The sequence below is a fragment of the Eriocheir sinensis genome, chromosome 42 (genome assembly GCF_024679095.1).
Source record: "Eriocheir sinensis breed Jianghai 21 chromosome 42, ASM2467909v1, whole genome shotgun sequence".
Lineage (NCBI taxonomy): Eukaryota > Metazoa > Arthropoda > Malacostraca > Decapoda > Varunidae > Eriocheir > Eriocheir sinensis.
Window position 1 is genome coordinate 4,663,064 of NC_066550.1, and position 15,976 is coordinate 4,679,039.

General features: G+C 40.2%; 1 protein-coding gene across 4 annotated transcripts in view; it reads left to right on the plus strand.

Annotated features, from left to right (window-relative positions):
• Nucleotides 1-15,111, plus strand: part of LOC127009841 (uncharacterized) — a 138,329-nt gene extending 123,218 nt beyond the window's left edge. For all 4 annotated transcript variants that reach the window (XM_050883206.1, XM_050883205.1, XM_050883207.1 and 1 more), the window contains 2 exons: nucleotides 5,270-5,384; nucleotides 14,869-15,111. In XM_050883206.1, the coding sequence (XP_050739163.1) occupies nucleotides 5,270-5,384; nucleotides 14,869-15,096 (343 nt within the window). In that variant the 3' untranslated portion in view covers nucleotides 15,097-15,111. The remainder of the gene's footprint in view (nucleotides 1-5,269; nucleotides 5,385-14,868) is intronic.
• The last annotated feature ends 865 nt before the right edge of the window (nucleotides 15,112-15,976 follow it).

Here is a 15,976-nt window from a genome sequence, read left to right on the forward strand (position 1 = left end):
CACATAAAACACATCTAACCACACATGCAGAGAAAGTAATATAATTGCGGTATAATAATATAACAATGATAGCATTACTCGTGACATGCAGTCAGGCTATATCTACCTGGTATATATATATATATATATATATATAGTTCCTACTGTTCATTTTAATATTTATCTACCTTTATTTTTTTTTATTTAAAATGGGAAATAACCAGACTGAAGAAAAAAAGTAGCAACATTTGCTGCTTGATCCCATGTAGCAACACTGCTGATGGGTACTGGGGGTTTGGGGTGGGTCTGGAGGGGGGGAGGCGCCTGGATGTAAACAAAGCTGCACCTGCGCCATCTGTTGCAACCGATATACACCAACACCCGCCCACGGTCTCCCATAGAGGCCCCCTCTCCTGTTCTATAGTCTCCTTGGACCGCCCTTACATTAGCAGACGACACCACGTGGATCACAAGCTTGTATTCAGAACTGCCAGCCAATTGTAAGGCAGCCGCCTTCAACTACAGCTTCAGAACAACCTATTATCGCTTCCCATTTTCTGCCTATTACCAAGGTACGTCTTTTAAGATAACAAGAGAGTAAAGTCGAAAAAATTGTGATAACAAGGGAGCCAAGTCGAATAAAAAAGTATTTTTTTTCCACGGGTCGGAACCAATAAATGCTTTTTCGTGTGTTTCAATACCTCGAGTTTCGCGATCCTCGAGTTTAGCGCTATACCTTCGGAATGAAGCAAGCGTGAAACTCGAGAGGGTACTGTAGTATCGTTTTCGCCTATTGGACTTATCGCTTGGTAGTATCGGAATTGTGGATTTATATCGGGTATCGGTTATCGGTTATCGCCGATATTTGTGTCTCCAGTTAACGAATATCGGTTATCACCGATAAGGTTTTCCTATATCAGTTATCGGTTATCGGGAATAAGGTTTTCTGTTATCATGCCCAGCTATGTAAATAAGAGATGAAAATGTAGAATATATGTACAAGAACACATGAGATGGAACTGTGGAATGTGCACGGCTCACCTCATACTTTTCTTTGTTTACAAGCTTTGCCACACCCGCCGCCTCGCTGTTACAGGTAACTTGATTTATGCGAGTTTGTTTTACGCCTTTTTGAAATAACGCGGTGTCCAAAATCCAAATAAATGTTTAAGTTACAGGTTTTTTACACTTATTCGCTATATTTTATGGAGTGGCCACTATATGTCTCACGCAACTGGACTCACACGGCGCCGTGGCCACACAGCTGAGCTCAGTTCTTCCCACATGCCACTTGAACAACAATACAGTACCCACGCTGCCACGCTACTCAACGATAGGGGTGGGCAGGTAACGGTACTAGTACCGGTACTAATGGTACCAGCTATACGGCACGGTACCGGTACCAATACTAGCCAGGCGCTCATGCTGTCCCTCATTTCTTTCTCAGACAAGTGAGGCCGAGACTGAGTGCCTGATTGGATATCTCGTAGATATGGATATTCTCTCTCTCTCTCTCTCTCTCTCTCTCTCTCTCTCTCTCCATTGAATGTATAACGCACACCTTTTTCACATAAAAAATGCCTGAAAGTTTAGCCCTGCGCGTTATACTCCGAATGTACAAATTTTTAATGATTTTTTTCTTTGGAGTGTTTTTAAGGGTCTGTGTTTCGTCTTATCCAATAACAACGGCAAACTTACCTTTATTATTGTTAATGATCCTTCATAGTCCATAGCTGTCTTATAATATGTTACCATGGAATACAGGGCGATCAAATAACTAATATACAAAAATTAAATCGGTGGAGGATCGCCCATGCCCTGCTGTTATCCCGCTTTCCTGTTGGGCGCCATTTGTATGATCTTGATGTCACAGCTGGCTTACGATTGTATGACTAAGGAGCAGTACAAGCTATACATAAAAGAATCATATTGGAAAAAATTTCCATGTGTTCATTATTAATTATTAATATTAGTGAGAATAATGGGGTAAATATGATATCAAAAACTGTACATCATGAGTCTTGTACGAGGAGTTATTTCACGCCCGGCCGCCATTTGCATTGTTTACAAACCACACAACCACACCCACACAACAAACAGCTGCATGCCGCGTGTCACCAGAACCGCGTGAATTGTGTCTTGCCTAGTTGTCTGCCATAACCTACGAGTGACTGTGAGAATATGCTTATTATGATCTCAGAAGCTGTACATAATCAGTATGTATGAGGAGATATTTCTCGCAACACCAGCCGGCTGCCATTTGCATTGTTTGAAAACCACACAACCACACCCAAACAACAAACAGCTGCATGCCGCGTGTCACCAGAACCGTGTGAATTGTGTCTTGCCTAGTTGTCTGCCATAACCTACGAGTGATGGTGGGAATAATATGCTTATTATGATATCAGAAGCTGTGCATCATCAGTATGTTTACGGGGAGGTATTTCTCACACCAGCCCGGCCGCCATTTTCACTGCTTTACTCAAGGACACTTGTCAATTCAAGCAGTAAAGATTACACCAAAAATATATAAATTTCGGGAAACTGTACATTATCAATGTTCTTAAACCCGTACATATTTCTGAGCATTTTAAGAACTTTTTTTTCAAAATTGTTGTCTTAAAGTTTGGGGTGCGCGTTATACTCCGCAAAATACAGTGTTCATTTTTCGACAGAAACCTACCTCTTGTTTGATTTACATTGTTTTTGATTTACACTACCTCTTCAAGGACGCAATACTCGCGTAAATCGAGAGTTACCTGTACTATCACACCACGCCAACACTCCAGTCAGAAAAAAATAATAAAAACGGAAAAATAAAGAAACAAGCGATAAAAATATTGAATAAACCCCCAAACATATGGAAGGACACTGTGGAATGAGCATGGTGCACAGCATACTTTTCTTTTTACGAGTGGTGCTGCCTTGCTTCGGTTACCACACCACACCGAGACTCCAGTCACTTAGACAAAACAAAACAGAAAAATACAGAAACAAGCAATGAAAAGTGTAGAGTAAGCACAATAACTTGTGTAAGGGCGCTGCGGAAAACACACGGCTCACCTCACACTTTCCTTTGTGTGCCTGCCCAGCCACTCTCAGTGCCTCACTGCTACAACCTCATCCGGCACCTTGTTGCCAGTCATTCCAAAATTTTGTACGGCATTGTGTCTTATATAGTATATGTGTGTGAGTGTATGTGTGCCTTCTTGATGTCCTGTGGTGAGGGTGTGGCCGTGCGGCACTTGGCGAGGGTGGTATAGTCTGTTCGGAGCATGAAGTCGGTTCAAGGTGTGGCAGATTCCAGAATTCCCATGAGTGCAGCGCTGCCAGTTCGACCGCCAATTATCAGATTAGCACTCTCTCCCGGCCTACCCACCCACAACCCACCTGTTTATCTCTCTCTCTCTCTCCCTCTCTCTCCCTCTCGACCCGGGGGAGGGACCTAGGGGTACACACCGACCACCACCACCACCAACACCACCAACACTACCACCACCACAACGTGGCATCATGGGAAAAAATCGCTGCCACATGTCATAGAATTTATACAAATCCTTGTTATAATCCTAAACATCGACACTCATTGTACTATGTAGCTTCCTTTACTATATACAGAATATATAAAATATCGCTGTCAAATAGCACATGGATGGGAAATAAGAGAGTCGCATGTACGAAGGCTGATTTGGCAGCATGGGTAGAGGTAAACGACGATACCAGCTCCACCCTGAACCGACTTCTTGCTCTGAACAGACTATAGTGGCACAAAAAAGACCAGTCAGTCAGTAACATTTTTTCCATCAGACGTGTTCCTACTAGTACGTGAATTCCTACTACGTGAGCTCATGTGTCGCCCATATACTCGCGTAGTTGGCATACCTGCAGTACTTGGCTGTCAGCAACTTACTTAAATGTACAGTAAACCCTCAGTTATCCGGATGTAGCGTATCCGACCTCGCCCATATCCGGGAGTTTTAAAAAATGTGATTTTTTCCTAAAAATTAAAAAAAAATTGTTGTGGGCTGTCAAAAGTCGTTCAAATTGCCCATGCGATGCCTCTAAGCTCTTTCCGTGTGTGTGCCACACCACCAAGGTATATATATATATATATATATATGCACCACATATATATATATATATATATATATATATATATATATATATATATATATATATATATATATATATATATATATATATATATATATATATATATATATATATATATATATATATATATATATATATATATATATATATATATATATATATATATATATATATATATATATATATATATATATATATATATATATATATATATATATATATATGTCAGCAGGGTGTACAAGCATTAATTACCCCGTTAGGAGCGAATCTTAACAGAACACCGACGTCCTTGGGGCCATGGCGGGTGCTGACCAACCCTGCAACGCCCTGAAAATTTTTCTTACGTTAAGTCACTAATTATCGTTTGCAAGAGACGCCACAATGCCCACACATTCATTGTGGATGGGGAAAGTCTTGCCTACACTGGCGTTTGTGCAGATAATGTAATATTGCAGAAAACAAGGTAAAACATTCTTGGGGTGGCGGGGCAAAGCGGGCAGTTTGATGTAACCCGTAACATTTTATCGTTTTTACGGCTATAATACATCCTTCCTGCCCTCGTTTCATATATCCACGTGTGCGCAGGTGTAAAGGGGTGATGTGGGCATACGGACGTGAGCTTAAGTAGCTCTGTTTGTGAGATAATAAGGATATATATTCTCAGGGCGAGCGGGGCGGGGTGGCAGCGCCGCGGCTGAAATGCAGCCTAACCTGTAACATTTTTTTTTTTTACGGCTGTAACATATCATCCCTGCACTCGTTTCATATATATATACGTATGCGCTAGCGTGGAAGGCTGTCGTGGGCTTACGGGCGTGATCTTAAGTAGCATCGTTTGTGCTGATGATATATTAAATGCGGTTGGCAAAAGTTGGGTTTTCAGGTCCGTAGACTTAACCTACACTATATCCGAGTTTTTCCCATATCCGGGTGCCTCCGTGGCTCTATTAACCCGGATACCAGAGGGTTTACTGTATATCTCTTGAGTCTTCTTTTTCTCACTCCCCGAGTTTGGTGCTGCACATCACATTTGATGCATCATTGTAATTCTTTTCTTTAATTTTTTGATTTTTTGACTGCCACCCTGAAAATCTGGATTGTTGAGATTTTTGGATTATGCATATTTAGATAATTGTATTTTAACTACATCAACTAATAGTTAGCAATGTCTTCTAAGGATTGTGGTTGAAGAGGTACCTGATATCCTGCCTCCTCTAGTGGAAGATCTTGAGGCTCCTGCTGCTTCAGAGTCCCAGGCCATGCCCCAGGCCACAGAGGAGCAGCCTTCACAGGTAGGCTCAATTCCATCAGGTGTACTTACTGAAGTCAATCTAAAGTATTATTAGTTTAGGAGTATTATGGCATTCTTTGGAATATTATTATCATCATTATTATTATTATTGATATTATTATTATTATTATTACCACCTCCAATAAGGCCACTTTATAGTTCTTTGCTTGTATGCAGAATTATTGAAGATGGTTTTAACATTCCGTCATTCAGTTTTTTTTATTGAATGTTTCCTTGAAAATGTAAGTCCTCCTTTCCTCATGATACATCTATCCACCAAGTTTTATGTAAGTTCAGAAGGCTGTTGTGTGTAACTTTACAAGAGTTGGTGTCACGTAACCAGGAGTGCAACATTTTCCAGGGAGGGACTCACGGACCCGGCACCACTGCTTGCATGACTGTCTGTGCCCCTCACCGGCCTATTCCTTACTTGTTTTAGTGTGCAGCAAATTCTGTTTGCATTTACATTGCTTCTTCTCTCTTGCTCTCTGCTACCTTTTAAATCAGCAGTGATAGTATATAAATGTAGTTATTCCTACAATTGCTCTTCCGTATGATCACTTATTACCTACAAATAATGGAAATATATTGCATGATTAATAATAGTGGGTTGAAAGAGAAGAGAAGGTACTTGCCCTAAGCCATTATGACTACATAGCATCACTACACTCTGTAAGTCAGGACTAAAAAATTACCAAGAAATTTTACAATACATGAATTAATGAAGGATGTTGTGTAGACTCAAGACTTGCAAGACCCACAGGGATATATATACTCTGAGTGAATTAAAAGAAGTGGTTGAGGGAATTAAGGTCTGTACGAGGTTTTAAGGAAAATCTGGATGAATATGGACAATATGGAGACTGGACCACATGATTAGCTCAGTCCTTGCATGGTGTTACTAGGCAAGAACACACACACACACACACACACAAAAAAAATAAATATGGAGAACCATACCGAGCCCGAGATGGATCTGTTTACGCCGCCATCACGTAAACAACATCTGGTAGCTGGAAGGCTGGGGGATGGAGTGTACCTGGATTTCAAAAAGGCATTTGACAAAGCACTGTGCAGAAGACTAATTTGGAAAATTAAAAATAGGGGTGGAGTGATGTGATGGACTGATTAAGTGGCTGGAGGACTTCCTAACTACCAGGGAAATGAGGACAATAATTAGGGACAGGGTTTCCAACTGGTGCCCTGTGATGAGTGGGGTCCCACAAGGTTCGGTGCTGGCGCCAATAATGTTTGCTGTTTATATAAATGATATGGTGGACGGAGTGACCAGCTATGTGAGTTTGTTTGCAGATGATGCAAAGCTATTGAGACGAGTGAATGATGTGAAGGACTGTGAGGCATTGCAGAGGGACCTGGATAAAATATGGGAGTGGAGTGGTACATGGCAGATGGAGTTCAACCTTGGGAAATGTAAAAAAATAAGAGTTTGGTAGGAGCAGTAGTAGATGTGAATATGATTATAAGATGGGAAGTGAGATAATATGCAGAGGAGTGGAAGAAAAAGATTTGGGAGTGACTATCTCAGAGAACATGTCACCGGACAAACACATCAATAGGATGATGGGACAAACTATGAATTTGCTGAGGAACATGAGGACAGCATTTGTGCATTTGGATGAGGAGATGATGAAGAAAATAATAGGTACAATGATAAGGCCAAGGTTGGAGTATGCAGCAGTGGTCTGGTCTCCTCACAAAAAGAACATAAGAAAGATGGAAAGAGTGCAGAGAATGGCAACTAAGATGGTACCGGAACTTAGGGATCGGACGTATGAGGAGAGACTCAATAGCATGGGGCTCACAACCCTGGAGAGAAGAAGAGAAAGAGGAGACCTGATATCGGTGTACAGGGTGGCGAGCGGGGTGGAGAAGCTGGACAGAGAGGACCTGTGTGTGTGGAACGAGAGAGAAACGAGAGGACATACAAAGAAGTTGAGGGCAACCACATGCAGGCGAGATGTGAAAAAGTTTAGCTTCCCAAACAGAAGCATTGAGCTTTGGAATAGACTGGAGGAGGAGGTGGTTTGTGCAAGAAACATTCATGATTTTAAGGAAAAGTTGGATAAGAGGATATGGAGACGGGACAGCGCGAGCGTAGCTCTTTTCCCATATGTCACAACTAAGTAAAATACACACACACACACACACACACACACAAATAAACAATGCTGGGCACGTCACTTTCTTGGGGGCGTTGCACCATGCCCCCTGCACCACTTTTCAGGCCAAAAAAATTGCGTCACGACTTTTGCGTCACCGCGCCACTGCACCACTTTTAGTTAAGTGCAACACTTAAATAATTTAGTGCACCACCAAAAAAATAACTTATAAGTACTATAAAATAATTTAGAATTATTGTATAAGTCCCAAAATATATCAATTTTATTGAAAATACAGTTTTAACACTTTTGAAAAACAAAATTACTTAAGTACATGTCACAGTTTACTGAGTTTAGTAGTTTACTAACAGACGAAGTCCAAAAAATTTCTATTCTCGCACTGTCTCTGTCTACTTTTAGTCTTTTCTCTTTTCTTTTACTCCATCTCCTGATTCTCCTCCTCCATGTCCTTCTTCATTTCCTTGAAACCCAATTTTTTGGGGGAGTGTCGCAAAAAGTGGCGCTAAAATTTAAACTTACGCCACCGCGACACTTTTACAAATTTTGTGTCACTGCGTTACTGCACCACTATTTTGGTATTGCGTCGGTGGCAATAAGTGGCGGAAGTGCCCAGCATTGCAAATAAATACTAATTTACAAATTGTGGAATAAAACGGAAGAAGTAGATGATGAGGAGTTGCTCTTAAGAGAAGTATGAAGCACCAGTAACACATGAGAACACAGTAAAATTTTTAGAAAAGGAAGATGCTTGAGAGACATAAAAATATATAGCTTCCCGCAAAGAAACATAGAGGTTCGGAACAGACTAAGTGAGGAAGTAGTATCGGTGAAGAGTGTGCACAATTTCAAGGAAAAACTGGACAAGTACAGATATGCAGACGGGACCACATGAGCGTAAGCCCAGGCCCTGTAAAATTACAACTAGGTAAATACACACCCACACACACACACACACACAATTGGACACACTGTGTTCAGCCATCGAGGAGTAAACATCTGGGCCGCTCCGCTCCGAGCCGTTGGGAAGACGCAATCCTCGACCCGCGTCAGCTGTTGAGGAGCAAAAATACCTAGTGTAGTGTTGCAGAGGCCTGGGCTGTGCTAATGTTGGTTTGGTAGGTCTCAATTAGTGCAGTTGAGTGTGATGAGTGAGAAGGAGGAAGACCAGGGATGGATCACGCCATGAAGCAGAAGAAGAGCAAGAGAAGTTGACAACAACAGCGTGGAGGAAAGTGAGTACGAAGCTGGAGGTACTTCAGCGGAATTTTCTGGTTTTGCGAGAAATAAGACGACATTATATAAGAGAGTGCTGCTGATGTAAAGAAAACTGAATAAATGGATCAACATGGTAAAGAGAAGGGATGAGGAAGAAGAGCAGAATAGAGAATTCCACAGCGACCTGAGAAATAGGATAAAATGACTAGAGGAAAATGAGAAGAAATTGGTTAAGGAAAATGAGGAGCTAAAGGAAAAAGTAGCAAAGTACGAAAGATCAGTGAAGGAAGGTTTGGGAGTGGTAAGAAAGGAAAATGAAAACTTGAAGGAATTGGCAAACAGAGAAGAACAAAGAGTTAGAGAAGAGGTGAAGACCTGGAGAGTGGAGAATGAAAAAGCAAATGTAAGCCTAAGAGAAGTAATAGAACAGCAAATGAAAGAGGATAAAGAAGACGTGGAGAAAGAGGTAGTCAAGGCCTTAAAGAAAAATTAAGAATTAGTGAGAGAAAAGAATATAACATATAAACCAAAAAGGGATAAAGAGGAACTGAAGTCAGTCAGAGACCTGCTCAAGAACCTAAATGATGCAGAAAGGCAGAGTATCGAGGAGGAAGTAGATGAGATTTACAGAATGGGTCCATTTATTGAAGGGAAAACAAGACCAGTTAAGTTAAAACTAAAATCACAAAAGGCAGCCGAAGATATATTATATAGAACAACTAAACTAAAAGAAACGGAAGGATGTAAGGATATATATATATATATATATATATATATATATATATATATATATATATATATATATATATATATATATATATATATATATATATATATATATATATATATATATATATATATATATATATATATATATATATATATATATATATATATATATATATATATATATATATATATATATATATATATATATATATATATATATATATATATATATATATATTATATATATAGATATATATATATATATTCATATATATATATATATATATATATATATATGAATATATATATATATATATATATATATAAGAATGAACTACTGGCAGAGACAAAAGTAAAAAATAATGCAAGATCTGAGGAAGAAAAGAAAACATTTTTTTGGAGAATTTCTGGGGATCGAATCAAAAAATGGTTCATAAGGGAGAAGAGAAAGGGGAGCGAAAACTAGATCAGAAAGATACAGAGAGGGGATAAGAATAATGTACACAAATGTAGATGGGTTGATCTCTAGTAAAATAGAGCTGCAGGATTATCTAAAAGAGAGGGATCTCATGATAGTTTGCCTAACTGAAACTAAACTAAAAGAAAACATCCAAATTGAGTTAGATGGAAGATACAATGTATGGAGGAAGGATAGAATGGGCAAAGGCGGAGGAGGCGTGGTGATAATGATAAAGAAAGAGTTATTAGTAAAATCAGTAGAATATGGAGAAGGAAAAGCAGAAATAGTGAGTGTAAGCTTGGAAAACAATAATAGAGAAAGGATGACGATTGCAGTAACATATGTACCACCAAAAACTGCATCATGGAGTAAAGAAGATTATGAAAACATGATTGATGACACCATACAGAGTTTCAGGAGATTACTTAAGGGAAACAAAGGAGTAATACTAGTTGGCGATTTCAATTGCAAAAATTTGACTGGGAGAGGTTTGAGAGCAATGGTAGTGATGTGGCATGGGGGAATAGATTCTTAAAATTAATGATGGAAAATTTGATGTTACAAAGGGTGAAGGAAAGCACTAGATATAGAAGAGACGACGAACCGGCAAGACTGGCTTTGGTGTTGACAAGTGAAATTCACGTTAAGGATGAATTGAGGTATGATTGCCCCCTGGGAAAAAGTGATCACGTGCTCATAGAGATGGGAATGAAGGAGGGAAGAAGGGAACAAGACGAGACTTATAGAAGCGATAGATTAAACTATAGGAAAGCAGGGGTGGAAAACCTCAAGAAGTTTTTTGGTGAAATGGATTGGAAAGAGTTAATGAGTACAAGCGAAGTTCAAGGAAAGTATGATATTTTCATGAAGGTGTACAACACAGGTGTTATGAAGTTTGTACCAAAATACAGACCGAGGGAGAGGGCTAAAAAGGACTAGTTTAATGCAAGATGTGCAAAGGCAAAAGAAAAAAGACAAAGTGTGGTCAAGATTGAAAAGAAACAAAAATCAAAGAAATGAAGAAGACTTTGCAGCAAGAAATGAGTACGTGAAAGTGAAAAGGGAAGAAGAGAAACGATACGAAAAGGATATTGTGGAAAAGTGTAAAGAACAACCTAAACTATTTTATAGATTTATAAATGGAAAAATTAAATCAAGAGAAACTATTGAAAGACTGACTGAAGAGAATGTAGAGATCGAGGATCCCAAAGGCATGGCGGAATTATTTAACAAAAAATTCCAGCAAGTGTTTACCAAAGAATCATTATTTAATGAACCACAAGAAAACAACTTAGATGTATATATGGAAGAGCTCAAAATAGATAAAGAGGAGATAAAAAACTATTGGGGGAATTGGAAGAAGGGAAGGCCGTGGGACCGGAGGGAGTTTCAGGTTTTATACTTAAAGAGTGCAGAAATGAATTAGTCGGCCCGATATATGACATCATTAGGTGCTCAATAAAAACTGGCACAGTGCCTCGGAAGTGGAAGAGGGCAAAAGTGGTACCTATATTATACAAAAGTAGAAAAAAGGAAGAACCCCTAAATTACAGACCAGTGTCTCTGACCAGCGTAGTATGTAAAATATGTGAGAAATTAATAAAAGAACAATGGATGAGATTTCTTGAACATAATCTAATCACAAACAATCAATGTGGGTTTAAGAAAGGCCGCTCATGTGTGACAAACTTGCTGAGCTTTTACTCAAGAGTGACAGACAAATTACAGGAAAGAGATGGATGGGTGGATTGGATTTACCTAGACTTAATGAAGGCATTTGACAAAGTTCCACATTCAAGACTGCTGTGGAAACTAGAAAATAAAGGTGGATTGAGAGGGAAAATGAAGCGCTGGATGGAAAGCTGCTTAAGAGGAAGAGAGATGAGAACCGTGGTTAAGGACACTAGATCGGAATGGAGAATGGTGGAAAGTGGAGTGCCCCAGGGGTCGGTTTTAGCACCAGTACTTTTCCTAGTCTATATTAATGATATGCCAGAGGGAATGAACAGCTACATGAGCCTGTTCGCAGATGATGCTAAACTGCAGACATATAAGAAACAGTGAAGACTGCAAGGAGCTGCAAGAAGACCTAAACAAGATTTGGAAATGGAGTCAGAAATGGGAGATGAAATTCAATGTGAAGAAATGTCATGTTATGGAAATGGGAAAAAGTGTAGAAAGACCAAAATGGACATATAAAATGGGAGATGGTGAAATATTAAAGAAAGTAAATGAAGAGAGAGACCTGGGAGTAATAATGCAAGATTATATGCAACCAGAAAGTCATATAAATCGGATCTTCGGTGATACATATAACATGGTGAGAAATATAGGTATAGCATTCCACTACATGGACAAAGAAATGATGAAAAAATAAATTACTACAATGGTCAGACCTAAACTAGAATACGCGAAAACAGTGTGGTCTCCACATAAAAAGAAACACATAAAAAAACTAGAAATACAGAGGATGGCAACAAAAATGATTCCAAAACTGGAGGGACTGACACATGAAGAGAGACTAAAGGAAATGGACTTACCAACACTAGAACAAAGAAGAGAAAGAGGAGACCTAATACAAATATATAGGCTATTGAGTAAAATGGAAGAAGTAGATAACGAGAAATTGCTACTAAGAGAAGAACTTTCCAGCAGGAATACTAGAGGACATAGTAAAAAGTTGAGGAAGGGAAGATGCTCAAGAGACATAAAGAAATATAGCTTCCCACAAAGAAATACAGTACCCTCTTGAGTTTTGCGCTATCCGAGTTTCGCAATCCTCGAGTTTAGCGCTTAGTCCTAAATTCTTACCATCACAACTTTTGCGCATTACCGCCACGAGTTTCACGCTCCTTTGACATGTACGGGTTGTGTCTACCTACCGTCGGCGTCATGCGTGCTGCCTTAAAAGGCGGTGTCCGACCATTGGGGCTATGGGCAACCGCAGTTGCCCGTATGCCCAACCGGGAGCGAGTTGATGGTTGTTCGTGTGAATGGAAAACGGTTGTGAGTATGAGTGTGGGTATGTGGGTACCTCACAGTTACATGCAAACAAACAGACAACGGCAGTGGCTGAGGAGTGAGGAGCAGTGGAAGATAGCCCACCAAGAGACTCGTAAAATGGACTGGCAGAGTTGCTTTGCTTACTACTTGATTAACAAGATAAGAGAACACCCCGTGCTGGGGAACCACAGTCCAAAAAACTTTTTTCTCGAGTCTAGAAAATTGTAGATCTCCCGGTGTTGTTTTTCTCTTCTTCTTCTTCTTTTGACCTGTAATGCATGGCAGCGACGGTGAAAAGTAACAGTGGAAAATAGCAAAAGGGCATAGAAAACCAAAATCAGGGAAAGAAAAGAACAGAAAAACACCTAAGATCAGGGTGAAGTGTATAAGTGTGCACTGTGAAGTAAATAAGGGCCGCTTTCACAGTCACTGTTTGTTTTGATCGTTACCAATGGCGGCGATCGACGCTATAGTTTTCCACGTGAAATTGGCCTATGGGGTAGTGGCGGCTGCAGAGAAAGCGACAGGTGTTGAGAGTGTGTGGTAAGGTGCGGGGCGAGGCTAACCCCGCAGCCGCCACGAGGTGCCGTTGTAAAGGCAATACCTCCGACACCATCACATCACATCACTACCCATCGGTCAGTTTCACGTGGAAATACTGGAGCGGCGATCGCCGTGACTGATAACGATGAAAACAAACAAAATGACTGTGAAAGCGGCCCTAAGTGCATGTTGTGAAGTATAAAAGTGTGGAGAAGGAGGACCTAAGAAGCGATACAAAACATTACAGGTCAAAAGAAGAAGGTCCACTACACTGGCTGGTGTTGCGAGAAATATCTTCCCGCTGAAATTAGTCATTCTGCTGTCCACCACGCATGCGCGCTGTGGGAATACACAGCATTAAAAGTGTTAATTTGCCTGGATTTGTTCATTTTTGTCCGCTTGTGGTCTTTGTGAGCGGTGAGGGAAATATGGAAGCAGTGAGCAAGTTGAACCTCTCTGCGTGCTATTTTGCGATTGCGGCGGCGGTTTACGTTCAATAGGCATTGAAAAGTCAATCATGATTAGTGATTTGATGACATATAACAGAAAGAGTTAGCAGATTATACCATAACACACAGAAAACTACCAGAAGCTATAGGTTTGTCCAACTGTACCACGGGTGAGCGCGAGCAACCGCCCTTACATTAGCAGACGACACCACGTGGATCACAAGCGTGTATTCAGAACTGCCAGCCAATTGTAAGGCAGCCGCCTTCAGCTGTGGCTTCAGAACGACCTGTTCTCACTTCCCATTTTCTACCTATTACCAAGGTACGTCTTTTGAGATAACAAGGGAGTAAAGTCGAAAAAATTGTGATAACAAGGGAGTCAAGTCGTAAAAAAAAAACATTTTTTTTCAACAGGTCGGAACCAATAAGCGCTTTTTCATGTATTTCAATACCTCGAGTTTCGCGATCCTCGAGTTTAGCGCTATACCTTCGGAATGAAGCAAGCGTGAAACTCGAAAGGGTACTGTATAGAGGTTTGGAACAGACTAAGTGAAGAAATAGTATCGGCGAAGAGTGTGCAGAGCTTCAAGGAAAAGTTGGATAATTATAGATACGGAGACGGGGCCACACGAGTGTAAGCCCAGGCCCTGTAAAATTACAACTAGGTAAATACAACTAGGCAGGTAAATACACACACACACACACACACAAAATAAATAAAAAATATACCATCATTAGAGGAGAGATGAGAAAGATGAGACTTGATACCACCATGTAACTTGATAAATAGTATGGAAGAGGTAGAGAAGTAAGACCTAATTGTGCAGTCAAAAAGAGTGCCTGTACATTCATGGTAGTATTCATGTGTTTTAAATTAGATTTTTTATTATAAAAGCTGATGCTTTTTCATATGATTCACTACTTTAAATAATTACTGTTTTTCAGATTGAACTTGCTCCTCTGGAGGGAAGGAAAGAGCCACATATGCAGTTCAGAAGAGTAAGGCATGGAAGACCAGTCACTGACTTATCAAAATATTTATCTAATGATTTCATCAAGATACAGATACAATCACATCTTGACACATTACGGAACAGGGTGAGTGGCTTCCATTATAAGACAGATGGTGACTTCAGTGATGCTTTTAAGGGGAAGATTTGCCAACCTATTTAAAAAAAGCATAGTTGAAAAATATTGAAAATAAGTTAAATGCTCTGGCATGACCATCTATGCATGAGCTATCACATGGCAGATTTATTTATTTTATTTTTTTCCACGAATGTAAACATCCCACTGAGCCTGAGTTTAAATGTCTATTAAGTGGGCGTGGCGAGGCATTTCTAGTGCTGGTGGCAAGAATAATTTTGTTACATCTGACAGGCGGCCGCAACGATGGGCTGTCTCACGGAGACTGTAGTAATACAAGCTGCCAAGGCTCGCCCCCCGTTCCTGTTTTGAGCATAGTATCCACCATTCCTGCTTTCTTTCTCTACCTTGACATAGGCAGGTTATGTAATGAGCAGCTTCTGTGTCGCTACATAGAGGCTCTTCGAAGAGTTACGTCCAAAGGCGGGGTTCCTGTAGTGTGTGGGGTTCTGCCAAGGTGGCGGGTTGGTGGCATTTGGTTGTCCAAGGCTATTGCATTAAACTGCAGGTTGGCAGATTATTGCAAAGCCAATGGATGGACATTTGTCGACGCCTGGGACAGTTTCTTTGGCAAGAACCACCTATACCAGAGGGACGGGGCTCACCTTTCACAGGAGTACAGATCTTGTCTGATGCCCTTGAACGTGGATTGGGGTGGGGGCCCTGCAGGGTTTTTTAGGGTAGGTAAGAAGGGGCCTAAGATGGCAATACCAAGTGGGAGCACTAAATGTAGTAATAATAATAACAGCTGCAGGGTAAAGCAAGGGGTAGGTCTAAATGTGTACTACACAAACAGTAGAAGTATTAGGAATAAGATAGATTTATTGAGGGGAAAGGCGTGCGTAGAGAAATTTGATATGATAGCGATCACAGAGTCATGGGTAAACACTGCAGACAGACACTTTCT